The 18,539-nt window shown below is 37.7% G+C and overlaps 1 protein-coding gene across 6 annotated transcripts in view; it reads left to right on the forward strand.

Annotated features, from left to right (window-relative positions):
* The first annotated feature begins 637 nt into the window (after nucleotides 1-637).
* The window catches only part of LOC110029130 (transcription factor TCP2-like), a 24,784-nt gene continuing 6,882 nt past the window's right edge, over nucleotides 638-18,539 (forward strand). For 3 of the 6 annotated variants that reach the window (XM_020731262.1, XM_020731261.1, XM_020731263.1), the window contains exon 1: nucleotides 656-2,803. In XM_020731262.1, coding sequence (XP_020586921.1) covers nucleotides 1,599-2,786 — 1,188 coding nt within the window. In that variant the 5' untranslated portion in view covers nucleotides 656-1,598 and the 3' untranslated portion in view covers nucleotides 2,787-2,803. Of the gene's footprint in view, nucleotides 2,804-18,539 lie in introns of all 6 variants that reach the window. The other 3 variants (XM_020731264.1, XM_020731266.1, XM_020731265.1) reach the window with 3 other exon arrangements.

Below are 18,539 nucleotides of genomic sequence, written 5' to 3' on the forward strand. Positions count from 1 at the left end.
ATTATATATTATAATTTATAAAATTTAATGTTTTAAAATATAATAAATTTTTTATATATAATTATTTTATATTATTTTATATTTCAAACAATAACGATTCGAACACGAACGAACGCATCACTGTTCGTGTTTGGTTCGTTTAACTAACCGAACGAAAAAAATTTGTTCGTGTTTGTCTCGTTTACTTATCGAACGAATCGAACACAAACTCGTTGACGAACCAAACACGAACTGTTCGCGAACAACGAGCTTTTTTGACAGCCCTAACCGTCGCTGCCGGTTCACGTCCCCATACCATACCACCCCAATAGAACAAGCCGGATACTATCTGCTGAATCTGTCAAACAGCAGACATATATTTCCACTAATCACTTCTTGCAACGCAAGAGACATCCAGACCTTTACCACGTGGCACCGATCGACGAACTGTCAATTCTCATAGCCCACCAGCACAAAACCATTATAGGACAAACAATGCTGGAAGTGGCATTTATGTAATTATCTGTCTAGAATAAAAAAAAAATCGTCGGTGTAGGGTAGTCGAGACCAGCTTTACTATTGTCGCGACTTGATGGCAGATTTGAAAATTTTATAAATGTTGTGGGCATTCGTGTTATTGTTTCTTAGCCTATAAAGCACGGCGGCGACTGCTGCGACGCGGTGGTGGTTGGCGGAAACGGAGCCTGTAATGATCGGATCCCGAGCTCCTCCACTTACTTCCTTCCCTATGGTTTTTAATTTCGAAAGTATATTTCATAATTCCTATTCTTCGATCAGCGATTTTCCACTTAAATTATCTTCGTTTTTTGGATGCAATTGTTTTCAGCTAAAAGTGCAGCTTCGATCTCGTTGGAGAAGTTTAGCTCCATTAATGGCGGTTCGATGCTAGCTAGCTCGATCTGCGCGGTATTAGGCCAACATTTGGAGATAATTAAGCGAGAGAAGTTGATCGAGGGCGCAGTTTCTGATTCCTATATTGCTAGCTGCTTTGTTTTTGTATTCTAGAAGAAGAAGAACAATTGTAGGCTGGCCTATCGGTCCCTACTTAACAGATCTGAGAGCCATGTAGGGTTACCTTTTTCTCAGCAACGAAACGCTGTAAAACCAGTTTTGCAACTCATCTCAAGACTACTGCTAAAGTTGGCTGTACGATATTTGCCGTATTTTGCTCTCGAAAATATCGCCTGTATTATTATATAACATAAATTTTTATCAGTTGGGCAGTACATTGAGCAGCTTAGTGGAGCAGGAGCTGCGGAGCGCTGTGCGCTGGTAGCGAGCAGCGCGAGGCTCAGCCATCCAGGCAGGGGTAGGATGATAACGCTGGTAAAAGCAGCTGCTAGCTGACACCTCTGCACAACCCCATATCCAGCGTCAAACGAGCATCTCTTTTTCTCACCTTACTTCGCATTCCACATCAATGAAATAGGACACGGTGAAAGTTGAAACCCTAAACGCCTTGCCTTACTTTTCCATATAAAGATGCAGAAGAAAGTGAAAAGCTAAAAGGCAAAGGCAGAGTTGTTCTGTCAGAGGACAAGAGGCGAATTTGAGTGTAAATCCTTTATCCCGGGAGCAGTGAGGGGCATGAGAGAGCGATGGAGCCGGAGGGGATCCACTCGAGCAAGCGGCTCAGGAGGGATAAGGACGAGGAAAACGGAGATGTGAAGGGCATCGGCGGCTTACGGCCATGGCAGCCATGGCGGAACACTTCATCTAGGATTATTAGGGTTTCTCGCGTCTCCGGCGGAAAGGACCGACATAGGAAGGTGTGGACGACGAAGGGTCTGCGAGACCGTCGTTTTCGTCTGTCATTTTCTACTGCCATAGATTTCTACGACCTACAAGACCGCCTTGGTTATGACCAGCCAAGCAAAGCCGTGGACTGGCTCATCAAGGCTGCTGACGCTGCCATCGCTGATCTTCCTGAACTTGATGGCGAATTGCCTCTGCCACCTGATATTGTTCTTCCCAGTCGAGCAAATCTACCAGATAGAGCAGCGGCAGCTGAGCAGCAGATCTCGCAGTCCAAGTCAACATGCAGTAGCGCGTCGGAGACTAGTAAGGGGTCGACACTGTCACTTTCGAGGTGCCAGGTGGGGGGGCTCGCCAGGGAAAATACGGCAAAAGAGAAGAAGAACGAACAGGATGCTACAGCCCATCAGCATCCGAATCTGATAACGCACAGCTCTTTCACAGAGCTGCTTACCGCAGGATCGACCACTGAAATGGCGGATTGCGGCACCGGTTTTGGCCAGAAGCAGCTGAGGCCACAATTAGCCGCTTCTACAGCAGATTATTTTGGCCAAGCTGGGATCTTTGGGCAGGTGCACAAAATTCCTCAATTGATGCCAGGATATTCTTCGATGCTGCATACAGGAAACAACCCTCACATGGGAATGGGGATGTTGGCTTACAACGCTGCTGTTGCGGGAGACCATCAGGATATGCAGCATTATTCTTTAATGCAGGATCACGTAATTCCTGTTGCAGCAATGGCGCCCGGGGTAGATTATGACCTTAACGTCTCCATTTCTTCTGTTTCTACTGGATTTAATAGGGGGACCCTTCAGTCCAATTCACCTCATCACCACCATCTTGTTGAAGGTGCAAACTTGCCTTTCTTCCTTGGTGCTTCTATTCCAATTGCAGATGCAGAGGGAGCCTCCTCCGAGAACCAGTATCTTGGTGGTTTTAATGGCCGTCTGCAGGTTTGCTGTAACGAGTCACACAGGCATCCCAAACTGAAAGGGGAAGGGAAGGGCTCAAGTCCGCATGGAGCCTAAAAACTGTTTGTTCACTGGTGATTAGCTTTTCTCTTGGTCAATTCTTGATTATCTGCTTTTATATCTTTAGTACTGCATGCTTAACCGTTAACAGGTAAATATACTTCATTATTCTATAACTAGCTTTCCGTTTTGCATGTTTTTGTGCAAACCTCAAAGTTTAAATACACATTATGATATATTATATTGTTGGGAAATTTACATACATACCACCACATTTTTTATGTATTTATATATTAACACCTAAACATTTTTAGTTACATTTATAATATTTTGGTTTCATAATCCTATACATTAAAAAAGGAGTATTTCACTTGAAAGTAACTATGGTATGTTTGATGTGATATTATAGATTTTAGTGTTATAAATATAAATATGAAAGTTTAGGGGTTAGATATTTAAATACATATGATTTGTGTGGTATATATGTAAATGCATAAGATGTTTACTCTAACCTGGATCTATATTTTCTACAATTTTTTAAGCCAATTGTTCATGTGAAGTTTAATTTTGACATAATTTATACATGTTAACTAGTAGGGATGTTTATTCAAGTTTTGATGCTTTTAACTTTGATGGCGATCTATACAATGTTGTTTCATATGTCATTGCAACTTCTTACTTTAGGGAATTTACTTGTTATTGGCGAACTCTCAAACATATCAATGCTTTTTAAGGTTGCATAAGTTATCGTTTTATAATTAAATTTTTGTATATGTTTATTCAATCTTCTAAGACAATTATTGGAATAGTATGTAGGGGTATTAATGATTGCCTTTAGATTTTTATTGATGTTGAAAATGAATGTGAACAAATCTTTGTGCATTTATTTATAAGGGTCATTAGGGACAAAAATGTGAAAAATGAATTGATTGTTATGTGATTGTCTATAACTGTAGAGCAAACAAAATGTTTTTCATTACAAGGTATTTTCATAAATGTTAGAAATGGTATTCCATCTTCATTTGTAAATTTTTTTTTGATACAGTTATACATAGTGACATACCTTGATTTATGCTTTCTACATGTCTTGCAATTTCGATTATTGAGACGTTTTCTAAAATAATTGAAATGTTGGAATGATATAGGCTATTTTTTAACAAGATAATTGATGTGGGGCTTGCCGGGAGTCGGCTGAATCGTCCAAGCGCTGGACCGACCAAGTGTTGAACCGTTCAACCCTCTAAGGGGAGGGAGTTATTGCCCCTTCCCCCTCTCCTTTTCTATTCCACTTCTTTTCATAGAGAGTTCTTCCTATTCCATTGCCTGTCTTATCTAACACATGCTGGTTCTATTCCTTTCCAATTTTCAATCCCTTCCTATTCTTATTGTTAGGATCCATTATACATATGTTGTGTTTGCCTAGGGTTAACTAGTTTTTGATTATTCCAGATTTCAATTTGCTTCATTTGAGGTGTTCTTCCCTTCATAGGGTTGTATCGATGGCGAAAAAGTGCTCCGGTTGCAACTCGTTCAAGGTGGTGACAGTCTTCAAGGGTTGTGGTGGTGCTACAGCTATAGCTTGACTCCACCTAGATATTTATCCTTGCAAGTCCCCTCCTCAATCCTCTGACCCATCTTCCAGCTGTTGCACATGCCCTCTTACTGCTTACTTACTATCCTTGTTTCCATTTGCCGACCAGCTGACCGACCGACCGACCTTCCCAATTGTGGTCCAGACGTCTTGCTCTCTCTCCCACATTGTCGCAAGACTTTCATTGCTCCCTTTCAATAGGTCGCACCAACTTTAGCCTCTCCCAGGTTCCCACCAGACTTCCCTGCTCCCTTCCAGCAGGCCGTCTCCTCTCCAACACCACTCCAGGTTGCCAGACTTCTGATCACTCTAGCATCCCCGGATTTGCTTCCAGTACCCTTCCAGCAGGCCACCACTGCTCTCTGCTCACTTCAGCCTCGTCGAATCTATTTCCAACAGCCTTCCAAGATGTTTCTGCAGCTCACAACTCCTAGCGCTACCACCACCTGCCTTCAGCCTCTCCTAGTGAGTCGCCATTATTTCTGCACCCCTCCAATGTCGTCGACAGCTGCTCCGGGCACCCAGCTAGCATCTCAACACCATTCTAGTTTCCTCTGGCACTACCACACCCCCTTCTTTTCTACTCGAACCTGTTGTCCTCTACTTGAATCAGCCGTTAATGTGTTTTCTACCATTTTATTTATTATTTAGGGCTATTTTTATTCTTGTTTGAGGAGTCGTCATTGTCTATTAATAGTTTACATGGCGTTGTTTTATGTTGAGAGACGTTGCAATTTTTGAATTCAATAATAAAATGTTTCATCGTTCGGTCGTGGTGTGGGTTGACTCCGGTATCATTAAAAATCAGAGCTAGCAAAATTCTAGTTCTATCATAAGATTCTTTAACATCCTCCCTACCCATGTCACCAAGAATTTTTTTTCCTTCTTTTCTTTCTTCTTTACTCTTATTTCTTTATTTGCTTTTCTACCTTCAAAACTTCGGGTCCGTTTGGGGTAGCTTATTTGGTGCGGTGGCGTTTTGAAAACGCATTTGGCCTGTTTGAGTAAACTGCGTTTTGACAGTTTATGAGTTTTCAAAACGCCCAAAATAACGTTTTTACACCACACTTATCTATGTGCGATGACAACTTTCTGAAAGAAGTCTGACTTTTCCAAAAAGCTGCAGCTGCTTAGCTTATCAACAGATTATTTTTAATCAGCTTATCAGTAGATTATTCAATAAGCTGCAGCTGCCCCAAACAGACCCGAACTTCTAAACCAAACTTAAATCATACCGCTACAGAGATACATGTCAGACTCTATTCGGGACAAGATACAACGAAATATTCGTCGCTTGTAACAGAGACTGGTACCCATGTCACCAAGAATTTTTTTCTTCTTCTTTTCTTTCTTCTCTTTTCTTTCTTCTTTACTCTGTTTTTTTATTTGCTTTCCTACCTTCAAAACTTCTTCTAAACCAAACCGAAATCATACCTCCACAGTGATACATGTCAGGCTCGACTCGGGACGAGATACAACGAAATATTCGTCGCCTGTAACAGAGACTGGTGAAATTGAATGATGGGACCCAAGGGTAGATTATCCTTAACCGCGATTGAGAGAGGGGGGGGGGGGGGGGGGGGGGAGACAAGGACAAAGATCTGAATCCATTCCACAGGGAAGACATCAACAACGAGGAATACCAACCATGCAGCTTCGAAATTCATTATCAGAGAAAATCGAGGGAGGAGCTCGAATATGATCGTCACAAGGACTTCGACATCAGAGTGGATCTGCCAGATTTTGATAGAGGCATGTATCCGGATGATTTTGTCGGCTAGCTACAATCAATGGAGAGATTCAAATATAAGGATGTGCCATAGGATAAGCAGGTAAAGTTGGTTGCCATCAAGTTGAAAAAGAGTGTCTCCTTGTGGTGGGAGAACTTGCAGAGGCAAAAGAAAAGAGGATGTTGTGTTAAAATTTCCAAATGGGAGAAGATGAGGAAAGAACTGTTGAGGAAATATTTACCACCTTATTACCAGCAATACATGTTAGGGGGGGGGGGGGGGGGGGGGGGGGGGGGAGACAAGGACAAAGATCTGAATCCATTCCACAGGGAAGACATCAACAACGAGGAATACCAACCATGCAGCTTCGAAATTCATTATCAGAGAAAATCGAGGGAGGAGCTCGAATATGATCGCCACAAGGACTTCGACATCAGAGTGGATCTGCCAGATTTTGATGGAGGCATGTATCCAGATGATTTTGTCGGCTAGCTACAATCAATGGAGAGATTCAAATATAAGGATGTGCCATAGGATAAGCAGGGAAAGTTGGTTGCCATCAAGTTGAAAAAGAGTGCCTCCTTGTGGTGTGAGAACCTGCAGAGGCAAAGGAAAAGAGAATGTTGTGATAAAATTTCCAAATGGGAGAAGATGAGGAAAGACCCGCTGAGGAAATATTTACCACCTTATTACCAGCAATACATGTTTCTAAGGCTCAATCACTTAAAACAACAAGATCTGAATAGTGGAGGAATTCACAAGGGAGCTTGATCAACTACAATTAAGTGTGAGCTAGTCGAGCTAGAGGAACAGATATGATCACCCGATATCTGAGGTTCATTATCAGAGAAAATCGAGGGAGGAGCTCGAATATGATCGTCACAAGGACTTCGACATCAGAGTGGATCTGCCAGATTTTGATAGAGGCATGTATCCGGATGATTTTGTCGGCTAGCTACAATCAATGGAGAGATTCAAATATAAGGATGTGCCATAGGATAAGCAGGGAAAGTTGGTTGCCATCAAGTTGAAAAAGAGTGCCTCCTTGTGGTGTGAGAACCTGCAGAGGCAAAGGAAAAGAGAATGTTGTGATAAAATTTCCAAATGGGAGAAGATGAGGAAAGACCCGCTGAGGAAATATTTACCACCTTATTACCGGCAATACATGTTTCTAAGGCTCAATCACTTAAAACAACAAGATCTGAATAGTGGAGGAATGCACAAGGGAGCTTGATCAACTACGATTAAGTGTGAGCTAGTCAAGCTAGAGGAACAGATGATCACCCGATATATGGGGTCCTGAAGCCCGCTATTGGCAGTGTTGCACAATTACAACCTTATTTGTCAATATGAAATGTCCATACCTTAGCCTTAAAGATGGAGTGGTGGCAGAAGCAGAGCAGACAACCACTACTAGTTAGGCAATCACCCACAGTCAAAAACACCGACAGGAACACAGCTCAGTGAGTCGAGAAAATTTGTTTGGATAAGATCAAAGCCACTTCGAGTGAGAAGAAGTCTGAGAAGAGTAGCACACTATTACAGTCCCCGCCAGAGAATGCTTCAAATGTTATGGATTTGGTACATAGCCTTCAGTTGCCTGACGAGCGGAGTTGAATCTTTTACCTAGTAGGGAACAATTGAGGTGGTTTGCGAAGAGGAGACAAATGAGGCTCAAGGTGAGGTGCATCATCTTCAACCAGCTAAAGGGTGGTGCTCGTGGTTCGATAGATCTTATAGACTGAGGATACGAGGGATTCGCAGTGGATTCATCAATATATTTTACATCTGTTGCATCGTGAATGTAAAGGCATGCAATCTCATCGTCGATGAAAGGAGCTAGAAACGTGGCATCCACACAAATGGTGGCGAAGTTAGGTCTCATGACTCAAAGACATTCCCAGTCATATTCCCTGACGTGGTTGTAGGAGGATAAGTCAGTTTTGACTGAAGATGTCTAGTGGAGTTCTCAATTGGAAGCCAATTACATGATCAGTTGTGGTGTGACATGGTTCCTATAGGTGTATGTCATCTTTTATTGGGGAGATCGTGACAATTTGACTGAAAGACTCAATAAGACAGATTAAAAAACACATTCCTTCACCAAACATGGGAAGCACATCATCTTTCTTCCTTCGGTGCAACCCGATATCAAGACAGCCCTTACCAACAAAGCAATATCGGTGGAACCAAATTTGGTGACGATAGAGACACCAGTTCCAGACAAAAGTCAGGCACGACAGAGGGCATTTCAGGATATCACTGTCAACACCTTATCACCAACGCTACCATCGTGCGGGAAGATTCAAGTTACCCCCACTCCAGATCTAGTTAAGCCGACAGTGGGTTACACCAAGAAGATTTAACAATACATGCACGACATGTAGTTCGAGAAGATTGGATCGAGATGGATGTCTACTTGCAGGTGAGGAAAAATCCTATGGCTTTTTAGAGGATGGTATAGCCGACAGTGGGATCCCAAAGCTGCTAGGATTGAAGTTGAGGGACCAGAAGCTTCAACACATGAAGTCGACATTAGGATCTCGAAGCTACTAGGATTGAAGTCTAGGAACTAAAATCTTTGATGATTAAAGTCGAAGCTCCCTCAGTTCCGGGAGACTTAAGTGGGGCTTGCAAGTAGCCGACTAAACATGCTAATTGTTGGACTTGTTGGCCTTCTAAGTAAGGGGCGGGAATTACCTCCCCTTTTCCCTCTCCTTTTCTATTCCTCTTCTTTCCATAGAGAGTTATTCTTCCTATTTTATTGCCTGACTTATCTGCCACCTTCCAATTCTATTTATTTCCAAATTCCAATCCCGTCTTATTTTTATTGCTAGTATCCATTATAAATATGTTGTGTTTGACTAGGATGAACTAGTTTTTGATTATTCCATATTTATGTTTGTTGCCTCAGAGACGTTCTTCCTTTAAAATTGGTTGGTGCTAGCACTGTCACTATAAAGAAGATTTATAGGGTAAATGATGAACGAATTTGCTTGAATCTAATTGCAAGGATTTAACTTGATATTTTTGTAATTGACTGGTGCTAGTTTGTCACCATAAAGAATACTTCTAGGTAGGGCTGTGAAATTGGCTCCAAGATCATAAATCACTCGAAAATCAGATTGAGTTTTAGCTAAGATCGAAATCGGATCGAACCATTTGAGCTGAGTTTTGAGCCAAATTAAAGGAGCAAATTTATTTCGATCTGATTTCAATCCTTCCTTGGCTCAGATCAGAATCAAAATAAATTCTATGTATTTATATATTTAACTATTTATATATTTAACACTTAAACTTTTAGTTTTACATGCATAACACATTGCCAGCTCGGTTGGTGAAGGGTTTTTTGCTTGAGATGAGAGGCATGGATTCTAATCTTCTCTTTTCACAAAAAAATACATTTTTTGTAGGTAGTTGGTTGTGTGGGCCAAGGCAGGTACCGATCCACGAACCAAAAATGGTATTTGAGCCGGCTCGAAAAATGGATTGATCCATACATGTTCAGATTGAAATTTAGTACGATCGATCCACGATCCAATCTTGAACTGGTTAAATAATTTTTTATCCAATTTCGAGTTGGCCCTCGATTTGCTCGAAATCGGATAGTTTCCACCCTTACTTTTAGGGGAAATGATGAATGACTTTGCTTGCATATATGTGCATGGATTAAACTTGATCCTTTTTTAATTATTTCCTTCATAGATATTATTTTTGCGCATGTACCCACATTGTGTGTCTCATCCGTTGCTTTTTTAATCTACAATGTGTCATATGATTAGTTTGATGTCTATGAATTAGATACATATGGTACTGCACAAATAGTAGTACACAAAGAACCACTAATTTTTTCAATAGCTTGTTGATTGATATATAAACATTCGAGATGATATATCATTTATGGTATCATGCTCAACTATTGAAACTATTAGATATATGAGGTATATCCGGTCTCATCATTTTCCAAAAATAAAAAAAATACCATTTTCACAAAATTAAAATTACATCATATATTAGATTAAATTTAAATTTTAAAATCTTATTTCAAAAAAAAAAAAGCCAACAGGCTCTTTTCCACTATTATTACCTCCTATTAAGCATTGAGAGAAGAATATAGAGATTACATTTAAGCATTATTACATACATTTTAAAGCCAACATTTAGTATCTGACATTCGTATCCTCCTAAGGTTTTATATGTAAAGGGCCTTGTTTTAGTTTACTCTGCATTATTGTTTCTAACAATTTATTTTTTTTGTTGTATTTGTCCCCTTGACCATAAGTGATGCGGGACGCGTTTCCTGTACGTGAGATCGCGTTCGGGGTTAATTAGATGCGAGATTTCACATTTTCTTTCGATCAAATGATCAAATCGTGAACCATCCACAATTTTAGAGTTGTCTTTCTTGCCTCAAACCAAAATTTCAAATAATCTAACCAAATACTCCTACAAGTTTTTTTCCCCAAGATCATTCATATAACTCTTAGTCCTATCCCTAAAATTTTCAAAATCCTACTTTCCTATCTCTACAAAAATTTCACCCTGTTGCTTGTTCCTAAAATTTAAACCCTCGACCAAATTTGATTTACAATTCTACATTCACCGAAAATCTGATCGGGACAAAAGGACGTCATGCCGCAAGAGAAACCCTCAGTGAGATGCGTAGGAACTTATTATTTAGAAAATGCAATGAGAAATTCTCCAACTACTACAGAGGTTTGTCTTCTTTGGGAGAAGATATTTCAGTGAGATCACCCATAGCCATAATGTCGAATCCTTAGATCGCGAGAAGAAAGTGAATCCTCTTGACTAGATAGTTTCTAGTGAGACAGATACAACATTGCTCGGGTATGTGAAGTTCATGGCTCCTTCGCGTCTTCCGTTTTCGCTCTGTCTGTTCCTTCCTTTCGTTTTGTCCAGTTTGAAAGAGACAGTCATCTCCTAAAATGAATCAGTCAAGACGGTTGCTTTCCTTCGAACTGACATAATCAAATTTTTTTTATTCTATTTTTTTTAGTTATTACATTAAAATGAGGGGATGTTAAAAATTGACCAGACCCGAACTCAGCTCTAAAAATTCAGATTTGGGCTAGCTTGATTAGTCGGGTTGGGCTCTAGAACCCTCGCTTGTTTAAATTTTGGGTCTAGCGTGGGTTAGTAGTCCATCAACCAAACTTACATTGAATTTGCCCGGAACTCGAAATTCCCAAACTTAATCTGCAACCCAGAATTTACCAAGTTTGATCAAAATTTAATTCAATTAGCTGTTATTGAATTATATTAAATGGGATTTGTGAATCAAGTTTAGGTTAGTCGGGTTGAAGGTTGGATTTAGGTTAGGTTTTCTGCCTCGTTCAATGTTTGGGTCAGTTGAGGTTATGAATCCTTTTTGACACCGAAGTTTTAAACACTTTCAACCAAAAAAATTTGGATATCATGATGGCATTTTAGCTGTTCTAGTAAAGTTGGTTATTTGTGAAGATTGGGCTAAAATATTGTACTCCGAAGCTACTTTTTTAGTTTTTTAGATTTTTTTGGAGCTTGGGATGTAATTTTATTTATTTTGAATGTTTTTTTGTGTACCTTGGTCTATGTCTGGATTCAAAGTGAAAATTTGTTCTCTTCCTTTCTGGAATGTCCCCTCTTAAGAGGAACTATTACTATGGAAATAACTTTTGGCTCATTTCTTTATACTCATCAGAATTTTTAGAGCTGTTGCCAAATCGAGGACACTTTACTAGTACTGCGAATTTAGCTTGAAGATTGTTAATTGCCCGAAAACTGATTCAAATTTTGACTCGGATTGAGATCAGATCGAAATAAATGTGCCGATCTTTGAGCCAAAATTTTAGATCCAATTTATTTTAGAGCCGATTTTGAGGCAACCCAAACTTGGCTTGAAATCGGTTCGTTAACAACCCTACTTTTTACCTTACAAGTGATTCTTGCTTCATCCTTACTTTCCCCATCGAGAAAGTTGAGCTCTTCCTAATAACTAATTTGATTCGCCAGTGTTATTACTGAGCCGTAACACTTGACACTAAAGAGATTTTACTTGAGCTTGAACAATTCATCATATTGTCCTTGGCTTGTCTTTATTTATTCTTATTGGGAAAAATGTTCTCCCTGAAATTTGTGATGGGTGATGCCATACGTCAAGATTCTTTAAAAGATTTAAAGCTCTTTTTGAGGGTCTCCTTCAAATTTAGATTGTCTCTTGAGGAGTGTTTTTCAACATCTTTATCTAATTTTGTATCAAGGTGGAGATTGGACATGATGCGTGCTTGAAAATTCGCGGTGGTAGAGGAACGAAAGTTTAACAAACACACAGATGAAAAAGAAATAAACGGTGATGACTCCAGAAGTTTTTACGTGAAAAACCCGTAAAGGGAAAAATCATGGGGTCTGGCCCAGTTGTGGAAATTCACTATTGAATTGATAATTACATAAATTCCTTATCCCATAAATGGGAAAAGAGTAACTATAATTTTTAGATTACAACATCGCTGACGGCGTTTAGTTGGTATTGATCGATGTTGGTCAGTGTTGGTCGATCAAGGTTAGCAGAGGTCGACGACGGTTAGCGGAGGGTCGACAGCTGTTGACGACGGATGTCGGCAGTGGGCGACGACAATCGACGGTGATGTTGAGCTGCAGCTTCTCCTCAAGGCCTCAGGCTCTCTCTCTATACTTTAGCTTCCCCTCATGTGAGGGGTGAGGGTCTATTTATAGTGTTTTGGATGCAATTAATGCAGGAATATCAACCATTTTGATCGGATGGTCCAAAGAGTTTTACTGGATCATGCGGCGTTTAATGGACATTTAAGTTACTTAACAATGTCGGAATTGAGTGATCCTGACCTCGTTGGATTTGTCTTGTCGAGAGACTCGATTCGAGTATAGGCTTGCTAGTGTCGACATTTGTTTGACCTTTCAAATATGTCCATAAATCTTTCAAGGGCGGTTTAATGACTTGATCTGAGCTTGATTTGACTTGGATTGGATTAGTTTTTATATCAGGTATAGGCTTGCTAGTGTCGACATTTGTTTGACCTTTCAAATATGTCCATAAATCTTTCAAGGGCGGTTTAATGACTTGATCTGAGCTTGATTTGACTTGGATTGGATTAGTTTTTATATCAGTAGGTCTGTCTCATCGAGCCGGTCAGTTTGACTATAAGTTTGCCGAAATCGGAGCTCTGAATGAATTTTTATCAAGATTTGAACTTTTATTGCTCAAAATATCATCTCGGGATTCGTGTCATGTCTCGAGATTTGTGTCGGATGATGAAAATTTGTTAGTGGCGTATCACGACATATATTGATTAGCCATTAAAGTGGTTCGTTATTCATCAAGAAAGTTGATATGATTTTGAGTTTCAATTTTTAGCTGTCTTATCTTTTATTTTTTAACCTAGAAGGTTTTGATGAAAGCACAAACTTAGTGTCTGTTTTATTTTTGAAATTATATAAAAATTGGAAAGTGATGCCTTTGGAGGGATAACCTTTGGATCAAGTTTTTGTTGAATTTAAATTTAATTACGAACTTTCTTTGTGGCTAAGAATTTTGATTATTTATTTTTTTTCTTTGAAATGAAAGATTTCCATCTATCTTCATATTGTGATTCTTTTTCATGTTCATCTCTTGCGTTCTAGACTTGGTAGTTGAGATGACATTGGCCTTTTTTGCATCTGGAATGGACTAGGGCGCTATCAGAGAGTGGGCTTGACTTTTCAATTAACTCTAATTGCTATGTTTTTTTAGAGTCATCTTAGCTAATTCCTATGTTTTCTCTTTATCTTTCCTATATAGACTCTAGGAATTCATTGATCTTCTTTAGGCAATTCCTACATTCTTTGTAAATCTAGTTTAAGAAAATCTAAGTTCCTTTTAGATCTAGTTTGAGTAAATTTTAGAAACCTTTTGTTATGCCGTAGTTTAGTTAGACAAGCCTTATGTCTTCTTTAGAGAATTTATAAAAACTTATAAAGATTTTAAACCTCCCTTAGGTAAGCTTTATGTCTTAGTTTGATATGCCCTAGTTTAGTTAGGTAAGCCTTATGTCTTCTTTAGAGAATTTATAAATATCTTATAATGATTTTAAACCTCCCTTAGGTTAAATCCTAGGTTCTTTTAGATCTAGCATAGGTAAATCTGAAGTGCTTGTTCCGCAAACTCTATGTAAATCTTATGGGCTTTCAGATATCCTAGTTAAATTTTAGAAATGTTTTTGACTTGAGTAAATCCTATGGATTTCTAAGATTTATTAGATCAATTTAAACTTTAGATCATAAATTTTTAATATGATTTTGTGCGCCTCAATTTTTATATGGGTATTTATTTTTAGCGGTTAAATTTTTTTTATTAAGGTCTCATTTTGTTTCAAGTATTAAAATGTTTCAAACAAGCCCACCCACATCTAAGTCAGTCCCTATTTGATGTATGCTGATGGATTAAGTAGTTTTTATTATTTAAATTGTGTGTGTGTATATTAATTATATAATATTTTATATACAATATCCTCTTCCTCTATTCTTTTTATGCCTAATTTTCACCTCTCTTCAAATCGAAGTTGTTATTTTCACTCTCTACAACAAATTAGGATGATCCACATTGTATCAACAAAAAGAAACAAAAAAAAGAGGTAAAAATGACCTTTTGGCTTATCATGCTGGAGGAAAAGTAGGATGATTTTTTCTTTCCAGGTAAAGAAAAAAAACTTACTGTGCCTCTGAAATCACTCTTTTCATCTTGTTGCACCTAGTTACACGTTACACTTAGTGTTACTATCATCAATGCCCAACCACCCTGTTGGATTTTTGCCACTCACGTTGAATGCACGCTTGGCTTTAGTTTCCTCTTATGAATCTTATATAATATTAATTAACTTTTGGTAAATGCTAGGTTATTTTATGAAACCCCAAAAGTAAAATGAAGCCAATGTAACACCCTCTAAATGGAATCGACTCTAGCAGTTCAAGATATCGAGATGAAGATGATTAGTTAGTTTGTTGCCTTCAAAAGTGACGATGATGAAGACGAAGGGTAGGAGTCGGGAAAGACAAAGTGAACAGAGAGTCGAGTAACATATTTTAAGTAGAGAGCGAGAAAGGGGGGCACCGATCTGTTCTTGAGAGTGCCAAGATTGTGAGCTCAAGCAAGCAATGATGTGAGGACTAACAAGGAGAAATTGCAGATAGATTCACAATGTGGTCTTTTGTTGATCATGAGAAGAGCAACAATACGAGATTGAAGGGTGATCGGTGTGTATGAGCAAACCATAGGTTGATTGGTTTGGGCTAATAAGTATTTCATGTGAATAGACAAGATGAGCGAAAGATAGAAAAGAGCGGGTGTTAACAAGTGAGAACAAGAAGGTGAGGCTAAGGGTTTGAGTGGAACCGAGTTTGTTGGCACAAACACGATCTTGTGCAATCATAAGAGGAGCAGTAGTGGGGCTTGTGTCGATTGCAAACAGGAGCTGTTGAGAAAGCAGGGTGGAAGCGAGATAAAATCGAAGATAAAGAGAAAGGAAAACACACTAAAGGGGAGCTTTGATCACTAAAACGAGCTCGTGCCATATTAAGTTCAATAAGCTTTGGGAGATAGAACATGAGATGATAAGATGATCAAATATGAACTATTAATAAGATATTAAGGTTTTATTTTAAAGTTTATTTTATCTACAAATCTTTATTTTAGAATAATATAAAATATAAAATTTAGTAAGATAAATTGATTATAAAGGTTTATTTGAGATACACAATTATAATACTATTAATTTATTCATGAAATAAAATATAGATTAATTAATGCAATTATTAAATATAGTTACAAGTTTTGAATTGTATGCAATTTTAGTAGTTTATAAGTGAATAATAGTAATAATATTTAAAGAAATAGTGAAATGATTTAAGATAGTCAAATATATTTAAATAACTGAAGGCTAATCAACATTAAACAAATTGAATTGAATTATAATAAGAATTGTATACGAAATAAATATAGAAATGTTTCCTTTATAAGTAATGTTAGATTAATTAAACAATTAACAAAAAATTCTTTAGATAAATTAAAGGCAAATTGTTATAAAATAGTGACATTAAATTATAATTTAAATGGAATAAATTAACATAAATATTTTATACCTATGATTATTAGTATTCTCTTGAAAATGTGGTGATGAAAAATATAAAGACAAGTCATCTGTGATCAATATGAATGCTCATATGTTTAAGTTACAATATTATTTTTGCTTCTTCTCAACCTAGTACCTCAGTTGATTTTTAAATTTATTCTGTCAAATAATATTACACAGTAAATCATGTTTGTCTTTTCATCGAGTATTTTGATGTTGTTGGAATGAATGTTTTGTATCTCTTAGTTTATGAAATATGTTTGTTGTGTGTACAAATTGTCACAAAAAGGGTATGAAAATGAAATACTAGAATGCTTGCATATACTTGATTATAGTGAGATATTAAATAATATGTAGAATGTAAGTATGATTTGCATAGAATGTATGTATGTGGTTGTTTATAGAATTGCATCCACTTATGGTCCTAATTAGGGATGTTAATATACGTACACACGTTGATTTTTCCTATAACCTCAGACAATCATAAAATTAAGATGATGTTGGGTTGTACTGACAGGGGATGTATCGGCCACGGATGAGTAGATACATTTTCATCTACACTACTAAACCTGTTCTATGTCTCGTTGTGTTGATAGGATATGTAACGTCCACTTGTGAATTAGGCTATATTTATATTGTGCTCTTCAGACAGATGAAACTTCATGAATAATCATTTTGAATATAGGAACTTAAATTGATTTTATACTAATTTGATGTAATTGATAAACCTGCATGTTGAGTTTTATTTCATTTATGTTACTGTCATTTAGAGATAAGAGTATTCACGAAGGTATTGACAACTCACTAAGGTGAAACTGAATCTAGCTCGAGCTCGATCTGACAAATTGTGAGCTCGAGCTCAACACGTATTGATATGAGCCGGCTCACGAGCTCAAACTAAAACAATTTTTACGAGAGTTTATCAAATAAGGTATTTATAACTGGAGGTGGAGGCATCTTAAGCTCATCGGAAAATATATCAAAAGGACTATTGATAAATTAATCGAGTTGGCTCGTGAGCCAATGAGCCGAGTCTGGAGGAGCTTGAGCTCAAGCTCGTGGCTCGATAAGCTCGACTCGTGAGCTTGTTAACGAGCTGAGCTTGAGTCGGCTAAACTCATTTGCACCCCTACAACTCATCATTGTAAAGAAATATTTTTATGTTATAACTTTGGATTAGAAAAAAATGTAACATACTTGTTAGTGGCCCTTTTGATTTAAATTTTATCATTAGACCATTTGTTTAATAATAGAAAAGTCGAAGCCATCAATTTGAGTCGTGATAACTGAGCTCTTAAATATCATGACGCTTTTTGTTATAACTCTTGTAATTTCATTAAGAAATTCCAAAGTTAAGCGTTCTCATATGATAATACTCTCGAGATGGGTGACCTCTTGAAAAGTTACACCGATGTGCAAAATCATGATGCCATCCAGCTAAATCGGACAATATCTCGATGGATGGGAGTTCATACAGCTATAAATGGTATCAGAGCATTGCACCAACTTAAAGAGGAATTAAGTGTCCTCTAGAACAAGATGTTGCATCGTGAGAGTTATGTTTTGAATCCAAGATAGATAACGTGTTACATAGTTAGAGCCATCTTTTTAATTTGTGGGGCCACCTCTACAATCTTATATATATTGCGAATAATTTTGGATTTATGAGGATGTCAATTAATTGACAAATTTTGTGACTCCTAATGTAAAATGAAGTTGAACTCTTAAATAGTAAGATGATTTTTATTGTGATTGTTGAAATTTTATTAGAAACTCTAAAGTTAAGTATCCTTGTACATCGGCACTCTCACGATGGGTGACCTCTTGAGAAGGTAGACTAATGGGATAAATTTGTGAGGCTATTAGGCCAAAGTAGATGATATCTCGATGAATAATAGTTTGGGCTTTTACAAATATTATAAAGCCTTGTTAATTTGAATTGATTATTTAGTTTGCTCTTTAAAAGGGTGAATCCACTATTGACAGTGAAAATAAGTCAAATCGGGAGATGAAGGGCAAAGGATATATGAAGGGTAAAGTTATGAAATAAAATGTTCGAAGAGAGAAGGAATTAGCTTCGATTGTAAGCTTGAGCAAAGTCCAAATGTAGGCAGAGGATTGCACGAGTGAAGCTACTCGCATGCGACATTCGAGATCAAGCTGTGACTTGAACATGATAGGATGATCAACTCGAGCAGAGAAAGAAGGCAACTATGAGAAGGAATTTGAGAGATTAATGCAATTAATAAAAATAAAAAGAATAATAATTGTAATAAAACTTAACATATATATATATATATATATATATATATCAAATTAATGTATATGTTATCACAAAGAGTGTTTATAG

Source organism: Phalaenopsis equestris, unplaced genomic scaffold (genome assembly GCF_001263595.1).
Source record: "Phalaenopsis equestris unplaced genomic scaffold, ASM126359v1 Scaffold000552, whole genome shotgun sequence".
Lineage (NCBI taxonomy): Eukaryota > Viridiplantae > Streptophyta > Magnoliopsida > Asparagales > Orchidaceae > Phalaenopsis > Phalaenopsis equestris.